Source organism: Cryptosporidium andersoni (genome assembly GCF_001865355.1).
Source record: "Cryptosporidium andersoni isolate 30847 chromosome Unknown contig_9, whole genome shotgun sequence".
NCBI lineage: Eukaryota > Apicomplexa > Conoidasida > Eucoccidiorida > Cryptosporidiidae > Cryptosporidium > Cryptosporidium andersoni.
The window spans coordinates 90,305-105,216 of record NW_027122820.1 but is presented as its reverse complement, the minus strand read 5'-3'; the positions used below and the strand labels follow the sequence as shown (position 1 = coordinate 105,216).

General features: G+C 26.5%; 7 protein-coding genes across 7 annotated transcripts; 2 read left to right on the top strand and 5 right to left on the bottom strand.

Annotated features, from left to right (window-relative positions):
- Positions 1–49: 49 nt before the first annotated feature.
- On the top strand, positions 50–2,644 carry cand_016560 (uncharacterized protein; the record flags this gene model as incomplete). The annotated part of the gene is made up of 1 exon (XM_067211890.1): positions 50–2,644. One exon carries the CDS (start codon positions 50–52, stop codon positions 2,642–2,644), a length of 2,595 nt encoding a protein of 864 aa, XP_067069342.1.
- An 80-nt stretch (positions 2,645–2,724) lies between these two features.
- Positions 2,725–4,095, bottom strand: cand_016550 (uncharacterized protein; the record flags this gene model as incomplete). The annotated part of the gene is made up of 1 exon (XM_067211889.1): positions 2,725–4,095. One exon carries the CDS (start codon positions 4,093–4,095, stop codon positions 2,725–2,727), a length of 1,371 nt encoding a protein of 456 aa, XP_067069341.1.
- A 672-nt stretch (positions 4,096–4,767) lies between these two features.
- On the bottom strand, positions 4,768–5,817 carry cand_016540 (uncharacterized protein; the record flags this gene model as incomplete). The annotated part of the gene is made up of 1 exon (XM_067211888.1): positions 4,768–5,817. One exon carries the CDS (start codon positions 5,815–5,817, stop codon positions 4,768–4,770), a length of 1,050 nt encoding a protein of 349 aa, XP_067069340.1.
- A 316-nt stretch (positions 5,818–6,133) lies between these two features.
- On the bottom strand, positions 6,134–7,111 carry cand_016530 (uncharacterized protein; the record flags this gene model as incomplete). The annotated part of the gene is made up of 1 exon (XM_067211887.1): positions 6,134–7,111. The coding sequence occupies one exon, from the start codon at positions 7,109–7,111 to the stop codon at positions 6,134–6,136; it is 978 nt and encodes a 325-aa protein (XP_067069339.1).
- A 176-nt stretch (positions 7,112–7,287) lies between these two features.
- cand_016520 (uncharacterized protein) lies at positions 7,288–7,719 on the top strand (the record flags this gene model as incomplete). Its single annotated transcript, XM_067211886.1, has 1 exon — positions 7,288–7,719. The coding sequence occupies one exon, from the start codon at positions 7,288–7,290 to the stop codon at positions 7,717–7,719; it is 432 nt and encodes a 143-aa protein (XP_067069338.1).
- Positions 7,720–7,846: 127 nt separating this feature from the next.
- Positions 7,847–10,777, bottom strand: cand_016510 (translation initiation factor 3 subunit 8 family protein; the record flags this gene model as incomplete). The annotated part of the gene is made up of 1 exon (XM_067211885.1): positions 7,847–10,777. One exon carries the CDS (start codon positions 10,775–10,777, stop codon positions 7,847–7,849), a length of 2,931 nt encoding a protein of 976 aa, XP_067069337.1.
- A 2,227-nt stretch (positions 10,778–13,004) lies between these two features.
- On the bottom strand, positions 13,005–14,633 carry cand_016500 (uncharacterized protein; the record flags this gene model as incomplete). The annotated part of the gene is made up of 1 exon (XM_067211884.1): positions 13,005–14,633. The coding sequence occupies one exon, from the start codon at positions 14,631–14,633 to the stop codon at positions 13,005–13,007; it is 1,629 nt and encodes a 542-aa protein (XP_067069336.1).
- Positions 14,634–14,912: the final 279 nt, after the last annotated feature.

Here is a 14,912-nt window from a genome sequence, read left to right as displayed (position 1 = left end):
CAAAAACTTTTTTTTTTTACGAGGATAATATATATGTTTAAGTCGAAAAATGGCTTCACTGGAGAGAAATAATATGAATTTGCAGATGAAGATAGTTGGAAATACTTGTAATGAGGAATTGAAGTCTACAGAAAAAGATGCAAGTCTTTATGTACAAAGTATAAGTGAGAGAACATATTCTCCAATCAATGTATGTACCACAACGTGTAGTAGTGATATATATAGTGATATAAATATACCAGCTTTTCCAATTAAAGATAATGGTGCGGGTATTCATTTAAAAGAGGAGAATAGAAATGATGCTAATAATAAGCAAGTGAGGCATATAAATGATCTAAATGCAGTAATTCGCGAGGATAAAGAGAAAAGGAAAGTTATTGTAGAATGGTATAATAATAATGAGCTATGTAGTAAGCAATGGAGTTGCAAGAAATTTGGGAAGGAAGGTGCTGCAAAACGTGCACTGCAGTTTCTTGAGAGAATGCATGGTATTCCTATACTATGTACAAAGCAAGGATTCTATCCAACATTATTTGGTATTGGTCTATCTGATAAAACTGTAAATTTAGAGGGAGAAAAAGAAGTAAAATATCCTAGAAAAAGAAGAAAAAAGGAAAATACATGTGATATATTAGATAGTAGTGCTAAAGTAGATATAAATAAGGGAGAGTTTTTGTTATCATTGGAAAAATTATTGTTATATACATCATTTGATAGCGAAGAACAAATTTGCAATTTCAATATTGATAAAATCCCCAATAAATATAACAATACAATTAATGATTATAATTTACAAGATAGAGATAAGAATACTCTGGAGAGATACAAGACAATTAATAGAGCTAATCTATTGAACTTTTCTTTGAATAACAGATTAACTCTTAGAAAATTATTAAATGATATCATCACAAATAAAGAATTTTCATTAGATGAAATTATTAATACTCAAAATGACCTTGATAATGATATAAATTATAAGAATGATCTCAAATCTCTTTTTAATATCAAAACTGTACGTGAATTATTACAAAAAACAGTCAGGAACAAAGTTCAACATGATTATACTATGGAAGACTTTAAATTAATACTCGGGGCGATAGATAGTGGTATATGTCAACCAATTATAAATAATGGTGATAAGTGTGAAACAGAAAATATTTATTGCAATCAATCATGGAATAATGCAATAAATACAGTATCACGCTTGAGTGATGATTTGTACTATTTATCTAATGGTGGTCATCCTGGATATACATTAACAAAAAGTCCAACTTTTGGAAGTGGTTATTATCGCTCGAACCAAAAAAACATATCTGATACTAATGAATATTGCGTAGATAATATGCTATTAAATTATGAAAATACAGAGAAAAATAAAGTTCATTCAAATCCTGATATACGTAGAGTTACAAGACAAAAGGGAAGAACTGACAAGATCAAGAAATATATTAGTGAAATAAAAGAAGATGAACAAAATAAATCATGTTTTATAGAAGACCATAATCAAGTGGAAAATGCTATCTGTACATTACTTGATATTAAGTATAAGGTAAATAGTGGCAAAGTAAAACAAGTATTTAAAGATTTATATATAAATTCAGATTTGATAGGCTCGTGTAGTTTACTAAGAGTTTCCAATATAAGAAGAAATATTGATAAGCCCTTAATTTCGGATGATCAAATTATTTATAAAGAGTATAAAAGGAAACGTAAAAATAATATTGAATATGAAAGATCATGTATTACTAATGTAGACTCCAAATCTAAGTCATTAAAAAAAAGAGTAAATTTAAAAAATAAACAAATAATTGGCAATATTGGAGAAAGTAGTATTGAATGGTCGATAAAACCGAGGGGATGGAAAGTATTATATTATAAGGGTGAACATAAGTGTTATGAAATATTTAAAATTCCACCTAATCTATCTTATGAGGAGCAAGAGATGCAATACAAGAGAGCTTATAAATTTTATCAGTCAACAATGAGTTCAAATGATACTTTTAAAAGTGATGATTGTCAGTATATTGGTGATTCTAGTCAACAAAATACAGGTAATAATGAAATTTCACATATTAATACAAGTTATTATGATCCAAATCTATCCAATAATATTCCAATTCAATTTGCTTTACCGAATTATTCACTAATGCATCAATTTGTCGATACTAATAATATTTATAATAAAGATAAATCTGAGTTATTAACTAATTTTTATTTTTCATCAAATAATTTATCAGGTACAAGTAATTTAATTACAAAAGAATTATTGGAAACAATTAAGAATCCAATATACAGTCCAAATTTGCTACAATATTTCCCATTTGTAAATTATCCATTAGGTTTTATGGTGAATCCTCATATCATTTTTCCAAATTTAACTCCTTATAATCCATTTATCTTCAATGAGCTAGTGAGAAATATTAATCAAAATTTTAATCAAGTCAACACAATAAATCAGATTTTATCTTCTGATCCAAATAAAATTGGTGAATCTTACAATTTAATACAAGGTTCTCCCTCTAATTTTACTAATTATAATTATTATACGAACTCCATTTTGCAAAAAGGCCAGTATAGCAACACTCCTATAAATAAAAATCTTGAATTAAAAAAAGAAAATATAAATAATTTACAATATAATTAAATTATGTAATAATAAAATTCAGGATATTAAATCAACGACATTTATAAAAGGTATTTAAATGGATATTATGAAGTTATTTCTTAACTATTAAGTAGTCCTACTGTTTGATAGTTTTGTAGAAGCTCATCATATTTTAAAAATTCTGAATCTGTCATAACATTAATAATGTCATCAGTTATTTCAGATATTTTAAATATCTTCCCATTAATTGCAGATATACTCAATGTTGGTTCTTCTATATTTCTTGAATTTTGAGATTTATCTATACAACTAGTATTATTATCCAAATTATCTTCAGGTTTATTTAAAGCTGTCTTATTGATCCCTATATTAGTATTTACTCTATTATTATTTAGCTCTTGTGTTGTGGAGAAATTGAAAACTTTCTTAGAAAATCCACTAAATCCTATGTTATCTTTATTTCCACTATCCTCGCTAATATTATTAGATGATAGTTTAATACCAAATTTAACTTTAGGAACATTTGAACTTATAAATGATTTTCCAGTTCCGGAATCAAAACTTAAAGTTGTGTTAGATTCTGATAAGTCCAAATAATTATTAGGACTTCTTAATAAATTAGAATTCATTGAATTTGATGAGTTCACCACATTATTAGATGCAACTGTACCATTACTTTCTTTAGATATATCTGTAATCTGCCTAATAGGCCTAGATTGTTTAAGTTTCTCATTCTTACCTTGATATAATGGAAATATAGGAATATACATATTCTTAACTCTTTCAAGAGAATTATATAAAACTTGTAATTGGGATCTAGTTCTCTCAGCTTTATCCTTTGTAGCTTGTCTAAATGAAGCGGAGTCTCCTGATTGTAACTTTTCATTGCAATATCTACAAAGAAAAAAACCATCATCTTGACTTAGTTCTAACCCAAGTGCATCTAAAGAAGTATATTTTACATTACAAATTCTGCATACAAGCTCATCTAGGCTAGCTGCTTCCTTAATAGCTTCTTCAACATTATGTATTATTGTATTGTATTGCCACTCAACAACAGTTGGTAAATGTGGATTGATTCTATAATACATGGGTGACATACGATTAAATCCAATATTTACATAACTACTATTTGATATATTTGAAGTAGAATTCAAAAAAGTTAATGAAGATGATCCACTATTTAAGCTGTCACCTTCACTCTTAGAATTTGAATTTTCTGTTGGTCTTTGTTCTTTTAAAATAATAAAGTCATCTTCAAGTATTTTTAGTGCTTCCCTTACTTGACGGTCAGATAAACTCAACTTCTCAGCTAGATCTTTGTCTGAATAAGCTTTCTGTTCTCTAATTAAACAATCTCCTACTATTATAATAGGAGAATCATAAAAAAGTCGTAGTAATATCTGTACAAATGTTCTAAATACATCTGCATTATAAGGTTCTTGTTGTAATTGATAAGATCTATCTGTATAGATCTCCTCTCTAGGCATTTTGAGATTATCTAGATAAGAGGTGTATAAAAAAGTTATGGAAGATGCAATATTTCATTACCGCAAATAATCTTAACACGTATGAAATACTTAGTATAACACTCTAAGTATATCACTACGTAGCTTCAGTAACTTATAATTTTACCTATCTAATTGGATTTTTATTGAATTTAAATTAGTTAAATATTTCTGTATATTATTGTCATATAATTATAATAAAGTTTACTATAAAATAAGATCTTTATATATTTAAAGAAATATATAAATTTTAAAAATAGCTCTATAAAGTTGTTATGAACAATATTAATTGTCTTTAATATTATTTCTAGATTTGTTAATTATAATTACTACAATCTTTTAATATATATCTTTATTGAAATATTAATGGAAGACTTATTGTAATCATATTCAATTTAGATTCTTTAAAATACAAGGTATAGAAAATATATTAAAATATCATGATAAATCTTATTAAATATATCAAATGATTAGAAATAATTACAGTATACTGAAGATAAAAAAAAAAAAAAAACTTAAATTATTATGTATAAATTCTTATTCTTATCTTAAAATAATAACAAAATTAAAAATATGTAACCTTATAAAATTTCTATCTAAAGGACTTCTACAAATAATATATTAATAATTTATAAATATAATTGTCATTTATCATTATCTTCTTCTATATAAACAAGGTTTCATTATATGTTCATTTATTTGATTATTTGCAATATTTAAAATCCTTATATATTGTTTATATTGTTTATATTCCAAAATTTTACAAATAATATCTAACCATAAACGTTTAAAGCCATAATAGTGTAATTTATAAATAATACCAAATTTCATACTTTTCGACTTCAAAAGTATTTTTGATTTATTTTTTTTAAATACAAACATAGTGAAAAAACTTGATAAATTTTCAGGTTTCATCATTAATTTAAAATTTAATAACTCAATATTATATATAAATTTCTGAATATTTGGAATTCTAGATGTAACCTCTACAATTAAAAGAATACCATTTATTTTCAGAACTCGATATGCTTCTGCTAAAAACAATGGCCAATCTATACCCATTAAACTTAAACAATATAATGCCATATCAAGCTGACAGTTTTTAAGTGGCACATTTTTTATATTACAAACAATAATATCTAAATTACTATTTTTAGATCTAGCTAAGTCAAAAGAAAATACTTTATAACCTTCATTTAATCTATTATTATATATACTTCCTATTATACCAGTTCCACAACCAAAATCACCAATAATCTTAATATTTGGATTATTATTAATATATTTAATTACTTCGTTTAATGGATCTATTGGCCAATTTTGTTTCTGTAATTCATAGCCTTCATGATATGCTTGAAACATCTGTGGATCTCTTATACATTTATTATATACATCTTCACTTGTATTCTTATAAAAATACTCATTAATTATCCGGAAACGACTTCCTTGTAACCTATATATAATATTATCTGACTTATATTTAAGACTGGAATTAGAAATTGCATCATCTTTAATATTAAAATAGTTATCTGATTGGGATCTATTTATTTCCAAGTTTAATTTTAGCATAGAACTATTTTTATAACTTTTATTATAGTTAAACTGTAAATTTTTTACCTTATTATATACATTATTTCTACTAAGTTCTTTATTAAAGTTAGTATTATTACTAACTTTTTTTTTCCTTGAACAAAACTTTAACATTAATCCAAAAAGTTATTAATTTTGTTAATTTTGTATTAATTCTTAATTATATAAAAAAAAAAATTTAATATAAAGATTAAACAATAGTAGATCCATAAGCAGAGCTCCTGTCCCTGTACATTATAAATACAGAGACCTATAGCGCCATTGAGAGTACCTAGATTCTGAGAAAATCTATTGCAATAAAGGGTGGCATCATTTAACTATAAATAAAAAATTAAGTTGCCAAATATATAAATTACTTCAATAATTATATAAATGCCAATATTTGCAATTATATTTATTAGTTATATAAATTTTTGTATCTTGTAATAATTTAGTTTAATAATTTTCGTTTCTTAGTATAAATATTATCTAAATTCTCTTTATCCTGTTTCTCATTATAATTTGTAACCAGTTTATTTGATTTAAAATAATTATCACTTAAAAAATCTTCAATTAATAAATTCTTACCAAATAACTTTGGATCACTTTTAATCAATTTCATAAATCTAGATTCAGATATACCCCAAAATTGTCTTGAATTTGGAAAATTTGATAATTTATAGCAGTTACACTTAATACCAGGGTGATCTGAATGAGATCCAGCATCATCATATATCTCCCAATGTTTAGACATTGGTAAATCTTTTAGTAGTATATTATATGCAGGTATAGGAAAAAGTTTTATATGATCATCTAATACAGAAATTACTTTGTTTGTACATTTCTTCTTACTATTATTATATTTCCATTGTAAAGCATGAATAATAGTACGTCCAATAATAATACGTAATATATTTTCTGAAATTTTTAAAGGAAGTTTCTTTTTACAAAAAATTGATCTTAGACATCTTTCATAATCATCTACTAATTCAACTATTCCTCCTCCAATAGGACGATAACATTTAGAAGAAGTATTACTATTATAAAGAGAGGATTTATCTTCCAATGATATTTCAGCTATTAAAAATACAAAACCACAAATTGTTGGTTCAGTTAAGGATTTTACAATATTTTCAATATTTAAAAGATCTTCTTTATTCAAATACTTAGAATTAGAATATCTACAAAGATTCATATCTCTTACTCCCATATTTAATGAATAATATCCATTATTTTTCTGTATTATATTATCTTGATCAATTTTAATAGAAGAAAAAGATAAATTTTTGAAAATTTTTTGTTTTATACCTTTTCCAGTACTTTTTGCTATAGAGCTATTAAGTGGTAATTTAATTAAGAACGTTCTTAGTCCTAATTCAGACAATATATAGTCACAATGATTTAATATAGAAATGTATGGATCTTCCATTTTTTTTATAATAAAAGAAAGCAGGGGTTTATTTTTTCTTTACTTCTTTTTTTCTATTTCTATTAACTCATGCTATTTACTTCCCGCTTAATTCCAAGTTAAGTATGGAGAAAGCGCCAAATTTCTGTCTGTAGCAAAATATTAGTAATATATAATGCTTGTAATATAGTAACTAAATGATAAACGATCAAACTCTGACTGAATTTATTTGTAGATTAAGAACTTTAGTGGATCTTTCATTAGGGAAATTTCTTGATTCTTTTGAGAATTCTATTAATACCAGAAACAGAAATATAGAAAGTGATTTAATCGATACTGAAATAGAAAAGTGTGAACTTTATGATGAATTATTTACAGAACTTAAAGATTTATTAGAAGTTAATAATCAAGTATACAAAGATATACTTTGTAATTTATCTGATATAGATGCTACAATGTATAGTGATTTATTAAAATTTGACAACTTTTTACAATTGATCGATGCCTTCATAGAAACAATTAGAAGATGCATACAATATGGACAGATTAATTCATCTGATCAAATAAAAGCGTTAAAAGTAACTTTAGAATATATGGAAAGTCCTTTATATAAGATGACAAATAAATAATATTGAAATTAATATACAATAATTTCCAGAAACTACAAAATTTTATATTGAATTTTCTTTATATGATGTAACTAAAATTATGAACTTTAAAATTATATTTAAATACATTTAAAATACAAAATTAAAGTTAAACTCTAATAGGTCTGACAGAAATAGGAATATTTCTATTTTTGTTATATTGCTGTGTTTGTCCAAATTTCCTAGAATAATAGTTTAGACCTGATGTATTTGTATTATTTATACCTAAAGTACTTGAATTAGTACTTCTAGCATTAGTTAAAATATTACTTTTAGTGTTCTTAGAGCTAATCATCGATTCATTACATTCCATAAATTGTTGTAATTTATCAGATAAAATCATTGCATCATTTTGCACTTTACTTGTATGTTTATGATTTAATAATACAAAATCTCCAGATTGATCCCATAATGCTAATAATTCATTCTTTAACATCATTTTAGATAATAAAGAATGAATAATATCCCTTGAAAGATCAAACATATCTGATAGACTTTTGACTGAAAAGGAGTCATATAGATGTCCATATGTAAATATATAAGTCCTTAAAGCTTCCTGTTTAATATTAATTTTTAGGGTTTCTTCAATTTTGTCTCTATCTGCAATATTATGATCCCATATACTTAATGAAAATATATAATCACAACATTCTTTCCACTTTCCAAGTTGAAGTGCCCTAGTAGCAGCAATAATTGTATCCCTCTGACTTTCTGGAGGACCAGTTATAGGTTGTCGTTCATATTGTTCTAATAATCTTCTAAATTGTTTAGATATTGGTTTAAATTTTGTATTAGAAGTTGCATTCCCTTCACTATTCAATATTAAGGATTTTTGATATGCCATATATGGAATTTCAAGTAACATTGAACAAATAAGATATATACAATCTATAACTTCTAGAGACAAATGCATATGATAAGGTAAAAGACGTCTTTTTTCTGCTCTTTCTTGTTCTGGAGTTCTCTCTTGAGATTTCATATTACTCATTCCTTGAGCTAATAATTCACGATTACGATTTGGCATACAAATATCACTCAATAATGCTTGAGCTTCTGTTACAGCCCCTAATCTGAAGGCAGCTAAACCAAGTTGTACAAGTGCCCTGTTATATAGAATTTGAATATTTACATCAGATCCCAATGCCATATCGTAAACTCCCATTGATTGGAATAAATTAATAGCTTCATAATATTTATCATGCAAAGCCATATTGTATACATGTTGTAATAATACCCTAAGCTTATTTTTGGTATCTCCATATAAATACACATTGTGTACTAATTGAGTAATTAATTCACTAGGTTTACATGTACATTCTAAGCTTTTATCACCACACTTTTCACATTGAGTAGGATATAACTGAAAGCTACAATTCTGTAGAGAAGATCCTGCAGTTTTTCTTAATATTTGTCGAGTAAATTCCCATACTTTTACTGCTAGTGAATCACTTTTAAAGTGTAATTGATTAATTAAATGGACTGACAAAGTGGCAACTAAATCATTATATTTTCTTTCTTCACATATTTTGTAACATCTCCAAAGTAAAGCTAACAAATGCAAAGATTGTACAAGACGATCCTTATATTCACTAGAATGTACATCTGTTAATTGTAGGGCCTTAAGAGATTCCCCATCAAGTCTTTCTATAAATGAGACCAAAAATGTTACAGTACTTTTATCTTGTTCCTGACTATCTGAGGAAGAAACCATATTATCTAATTCACCACTTTGTGATGTAGAATCACCGGAATTCCCTATAGAGTTTGAAAGATTAATGAGATTTCCTGTAGAATCATCTCCAGAAAGCCTTCTCTTCCTATCTTTAGATGAAATAAAACTTTGGAATCCAGATATATAAATACGTTTATCTTTACTTGTATGAACAATCAAATCCAAAAGTATATTAATATTTTGACATATTTCAGACCATATAGAAGCAGATATACAATGAAAAGCACCCGTAATAGTGTCAAATTGAGCAGATATTAAGTGTGTTAATACATCAGCATATACTTGTAATGATAATGGTTTGGCTATATCTGCAGCTCTTTTTAAAAGACGAATTTGTTCCTGTCTATCAGTCCCTTTCTTCCCTCTAGCAGCTACAATCTCACCAACCTTCTCCACAATCATATCTACGGTTACTTCCCCCTCAAATGAAAACATATCACCTCCACCAAGTCCTGCATTACTAGATGTGCTTACTCCAATACCTAACTGACCTTGTAATGAGCTATCAAAGTATTCCTTACGTAAAGTCTTTTGCTTGGGAATCCTTTTAGTTCCATCAGATTCAGATTTCTTAGGTTTCTTTACTCTTGTTCCCCATTTAGCTAGTGCTGAAGCATGACGATCTTCATAAGCCTCTTCATCAGAAGACCATGTTGAAGATGATGCATCACTCCCAGATTCAGAAGTATCATTCTCATCATCTGGACTTGAATCCTCTGATTCAGAATAAGAAGATGAATCGGAAAAAGATTCTTCACTAACATCATGAAAATTGTCAGGGTTAGCTTTGCATTCATCCATTTGAGTTTTATATTCTTCAGTTGTCTTACGAAATTTTGCACGTAGAGTGTTGAAACTAGTTGCTTTGGCCTTTGATAACTTTTTTATACCCTCCTTATCTTTGAATTTCTCATCCAAAAATAATTCCAATTCAACAAGTACCAAAATCAGAAATCTTGGTATCCCATATTGATCAATTAAAAATCGTGATTTCTGAATACATCTCAATAGCTTCTCATAGTCTTCACTTAATACTCCAAAATCTGATATCTTTATATGATTGGTTATTAAACGTGTAATAGATCTTAATTCCTCATAAAATTTCTCCTTAGCCCCACGGACCACTCGACGATCATCCTCACTACTATCAAAATCTGAATCTATTGCCCAACGATTATTATTGACTTCACGCGGACGGCGATAGTGAGATTGAGCCTCAGCCTCAGATTCCGAAAAAGAACCATCATTACCATTTGAGTCTGAAGATAAGGATGTATCAGATCCTTCAGCCCAAAATTTGCCTTGCATTCTTAATTTGTGCTGTAAGAAAACTCAACAGGTTATAGTATAATCAAAACACTACAAAATTAGATTATAACAGATTAGATTATAACAGTACTGAACCTTTTTATACCTTGCAAATAATAATTGAGTCTATAGAATTTACCTTTTCTTGTAGTGGTACCGGGTATTTCATTTCTGTCTCTAAAATTATTTTGCCGCCTATACCTGGCGGTCATTTTCAACCTTAATATTATGTATAAAACCCATGATCTTATTTGTTTTTTGTTTAAAAAAAAACAAAAAAATAAAAAAGAACTTACAACTCAGCTTTTTATTAAAGAATTAGTATTTCATATAAAAAAATGCTTGGAACCTTGTTACATACATATAACTGTTTAAAAGAAAATACTCAGGTTTGTCCAAAATAATGGAAATTTGTCTACCAAAGTTTCAGGGTTATTGCATCAGTAATAAAGTATTTCATAAAGTAGAATATTTAACCTTGAACCTCTAGGTTTATTTCAACTAATTCATAGGGTGCAGATACTCATCCCATTCTTTTTTTTTTTTTAGGACTTTTCAGGACAAGACCTATCTTATAAGATCCATGAATATATACTTCTTACCAGTGCAGTTATTGCATTCTGTTTTGGTTTTATTTATCAGAAATTTTTGTACACATTTCTAATCCTCTTTGGAGGACTCTTGTTGACAGCATTAGTAAGTTCGTATATATCTAAAATATTGAAATTCATTAGGTGCCAAATTGACCCGCTCCTCATTTATAGATCTGTATCCCTTCTTGGCCAATATATTGTAGAAACAAGGTGAAATGGTTACCTGCAGAAAGTATAGAAAAAGAAAAAGATTTGTAAAACTGAGTTATAGTTAAATATATAAAGAAGTAGAAGATAAGTCTTAGAAAATTTAAGAAGTTCTGTAATATATATTTACATAATGGATAGCAAACGGAAATGTGAACTTCTTACAAGTTTATTACAAGAAACTATATCTCTAATAACTGACCTTACTGATTGCTTGTCACTATGTATTGAGAGGTGTGACTCTATAGATAATTTAAATAAATCTACGGATATCTCAACAAATGAGTACAAGTGCTTGTGGTTAATGGAGAGGGTACAAAAGAAGTACCAAATACAAAAGTTAATAAAACAACTACAACACATATCTTTAAGTTAACTAATATTAACTAGACATATTAAAAATTACTGTATTTATATTCTAGATGTTCTGAGTTACATGCTACACTATATATTCATAACATAGAGGGTTACACACTAATGATATTTGTTATGTTATTCAAAGAAGTAATTCATGATCATTGACGAGTTAAATATAAAGTATACAAATAAATAAACTTTCTATTATTTAAATTTCAAATTTATACTACAATTTAATATCCTAACTATAAGTCTATCAACTTTAAATTAAAACGTCCCAAAACATATTTAAGGTACAACCTTTATCTAAACTTTTTAACTAAAAAAATCGAGTTTTTATTATAAAACACTACAAATTATTCAAATATAAAAAGTCCCATAAGTTAATAGATGTTTATTATTCTACTCCTATATCAAGACAAATACGAGTTTATAAATTGGGATATATTACTACTTTCAAGTTCCTTAGAAAATGTAAATGAAGGAAATTAAAATCTCTTCACTATATAAAAAAAAAACAATTCTCAATGTTACTTGACAAGTTATTTTCAATACTGACTAGTTATTTATATATTTTAGAGATATGATTAAGAATTAAATATAACGAAATATCTTTATATCAGGAACATACTACAAGTCTCCAATAAAAAATATTATCCATTTACTCTAATAAATTATAAAAGTTCAGATATCAATTTTAAACTGAAACTCTAAATGCATTGTATTGATTTAAAATATTGTTGATATAGATTATGTTAGTATGAAATCTAACTGGATCTTATATAAAATTTGTATTATAGTACAGAAGTATTAAATTTAGGAGTGTTAGTATTTCTGGAAAAAGATAGCTTATTGTCTTAATATTCAGATTCTTAAAATTTTATATTATTAATCTATTTTTAAAAAAAATATGTAGGAAACTAAAACACTATAAATTACTTAAATTGTACAGTAATTATTAAAGGAAAATGAGTCATTTTCAGTTGTAAATGTTTAACTTGTCATAGCTTAATCTTTCATCATGTTTAAAGCAACATTATAAAGTTGAAGTTACACTATTCAAATGAGTACTATGTATTCTTTTTCTTATAATTGTTAACTTTACTATTTGAATGAGTATGTTTCGTCTGATCATTTTTATATTTTGTTATACCTAGTGAATTACAAAAATTTAAAGAAGATTTCCTAATCTTATCATTACCTCCATGTGAAATCTTGGAACTTGGTATTGGTACCTTCTCATTTGTTTGATTAATAATGACTTTATGACCTAACATATGAAACTTACTATTTTTATTTTTAACATTTGTAGAAATCCCTTCAATCCCCTTAGTTACTTTCATACAAGGTTCTTTTAAAGATAAATAGACCATTTCTTTGAACAAATTAATAAATTTAATTACCAATATTACTTTTCTCCATCTTCTCCTAGCAATTCTATCATTAGAATTGGACTTCTCATCTAAATTATAGGAATGATGATTATCTGGAGAATAAGATAATGGAGTTTCTGATTCTAATGTGGAGTCAAAACTCACATCTTTTCTCAACTCACTATACACATCTAAATTTATTTGTTTAATAGTTTCTTCATGACGTTTATTTAATATATTGAAACAAATTGACAAGTTACTTTCCAACCTCTTGATATCAATCTCTAAATCATGAATAGACCACTCACATAATAAAATACGATACTTCCTAGATTCACATAATGAACAACCTCTTAGTTCATGATTTATACATTTCTCTCTTTTAATATTATCAATAGCATGTTTATAATTATCTTGTATCTCTCTAAAAAAATCTATACGGGCAACTAAATCATTGTATGATTCTGTATTACAGTACTTCCTGATATCTAGAAATGAAGGAGTTGCTATTGGTTCTGGTAAAGTTGGTTCACTAGGTAGATCTTGTTGTAATATTAAAGATATAGAATCTCTAGTCTCACTTATTTGTTCCTTAACAGCTTTAAAAGTTGCATAGCACTTGCGAATTATCTTCTCATAATCTAAAGGCTTACGGAATATAACACCCAAAATTCTTATATAATTATAAACCATAATATATCGGTATAATTCAAGCTTACTTATTAACCTATCCACAGATTTGTCATATATATCAGCCCCATGATCAATTGCTCTCGAAACTTTCCCACCTAAAGAAGATGTATCCCATATACTTTCATCACCCAATCCAATCATATCTAAAAATGACATATCAAGTGACTCACTTGATTCAATATCAAAACCCATATTATATTCTGCATGCCAATATACTAATAATCTAGATGTAATCATATTTATTTTCTTGATTTGTAAATTTATTAATTCAAGTCTTTGAGCTGTTAGTATATCTAAAATATTTGGAATTTCAAATTTCATATTACTAAGATCTTCCCCTACTAAGTTTTGTACTTCTCTAAAATTGACTTTGATATTATTTTTTAAAGATGTCAGTAACTTCAATAAAATCTCAATATTAGATCTTATCTCCAGTATCTTATCATTTAATAATTCTTCATTATATTTTGCAAACTCCATAAGGTTATAATCTCTCCTTATAGTCTCAAGTAAAGATAAATCATTGGATTCACATTTATTATTAGTAATTAACCGACAAACTTTATACTGTAATATTATAAAGTATAAAACTAACTGTAGACAAATTAACATTAAAGGTCTATTTCGTATCATATATCTCATATTAAATATATCCCTGTCATCTCAGTTACTGTATATATATATATATATTTATTTATTTATTTATTTAATATCTTCAAAGAGGTACTACCTATTGAAAAATATTATTAATACTATTGAATGTTGTAAGTTTAAAATAGCTCAATTTATAATAAAGTCTCCTCGTTGCCAAACACTAATATTTACCGCTTTTATAGTACTTAAAGATACCACTTTAAATAGGACCTAAAATACTCTACTACTTTTTTTATTAAAGATCTATTTAATTAGATA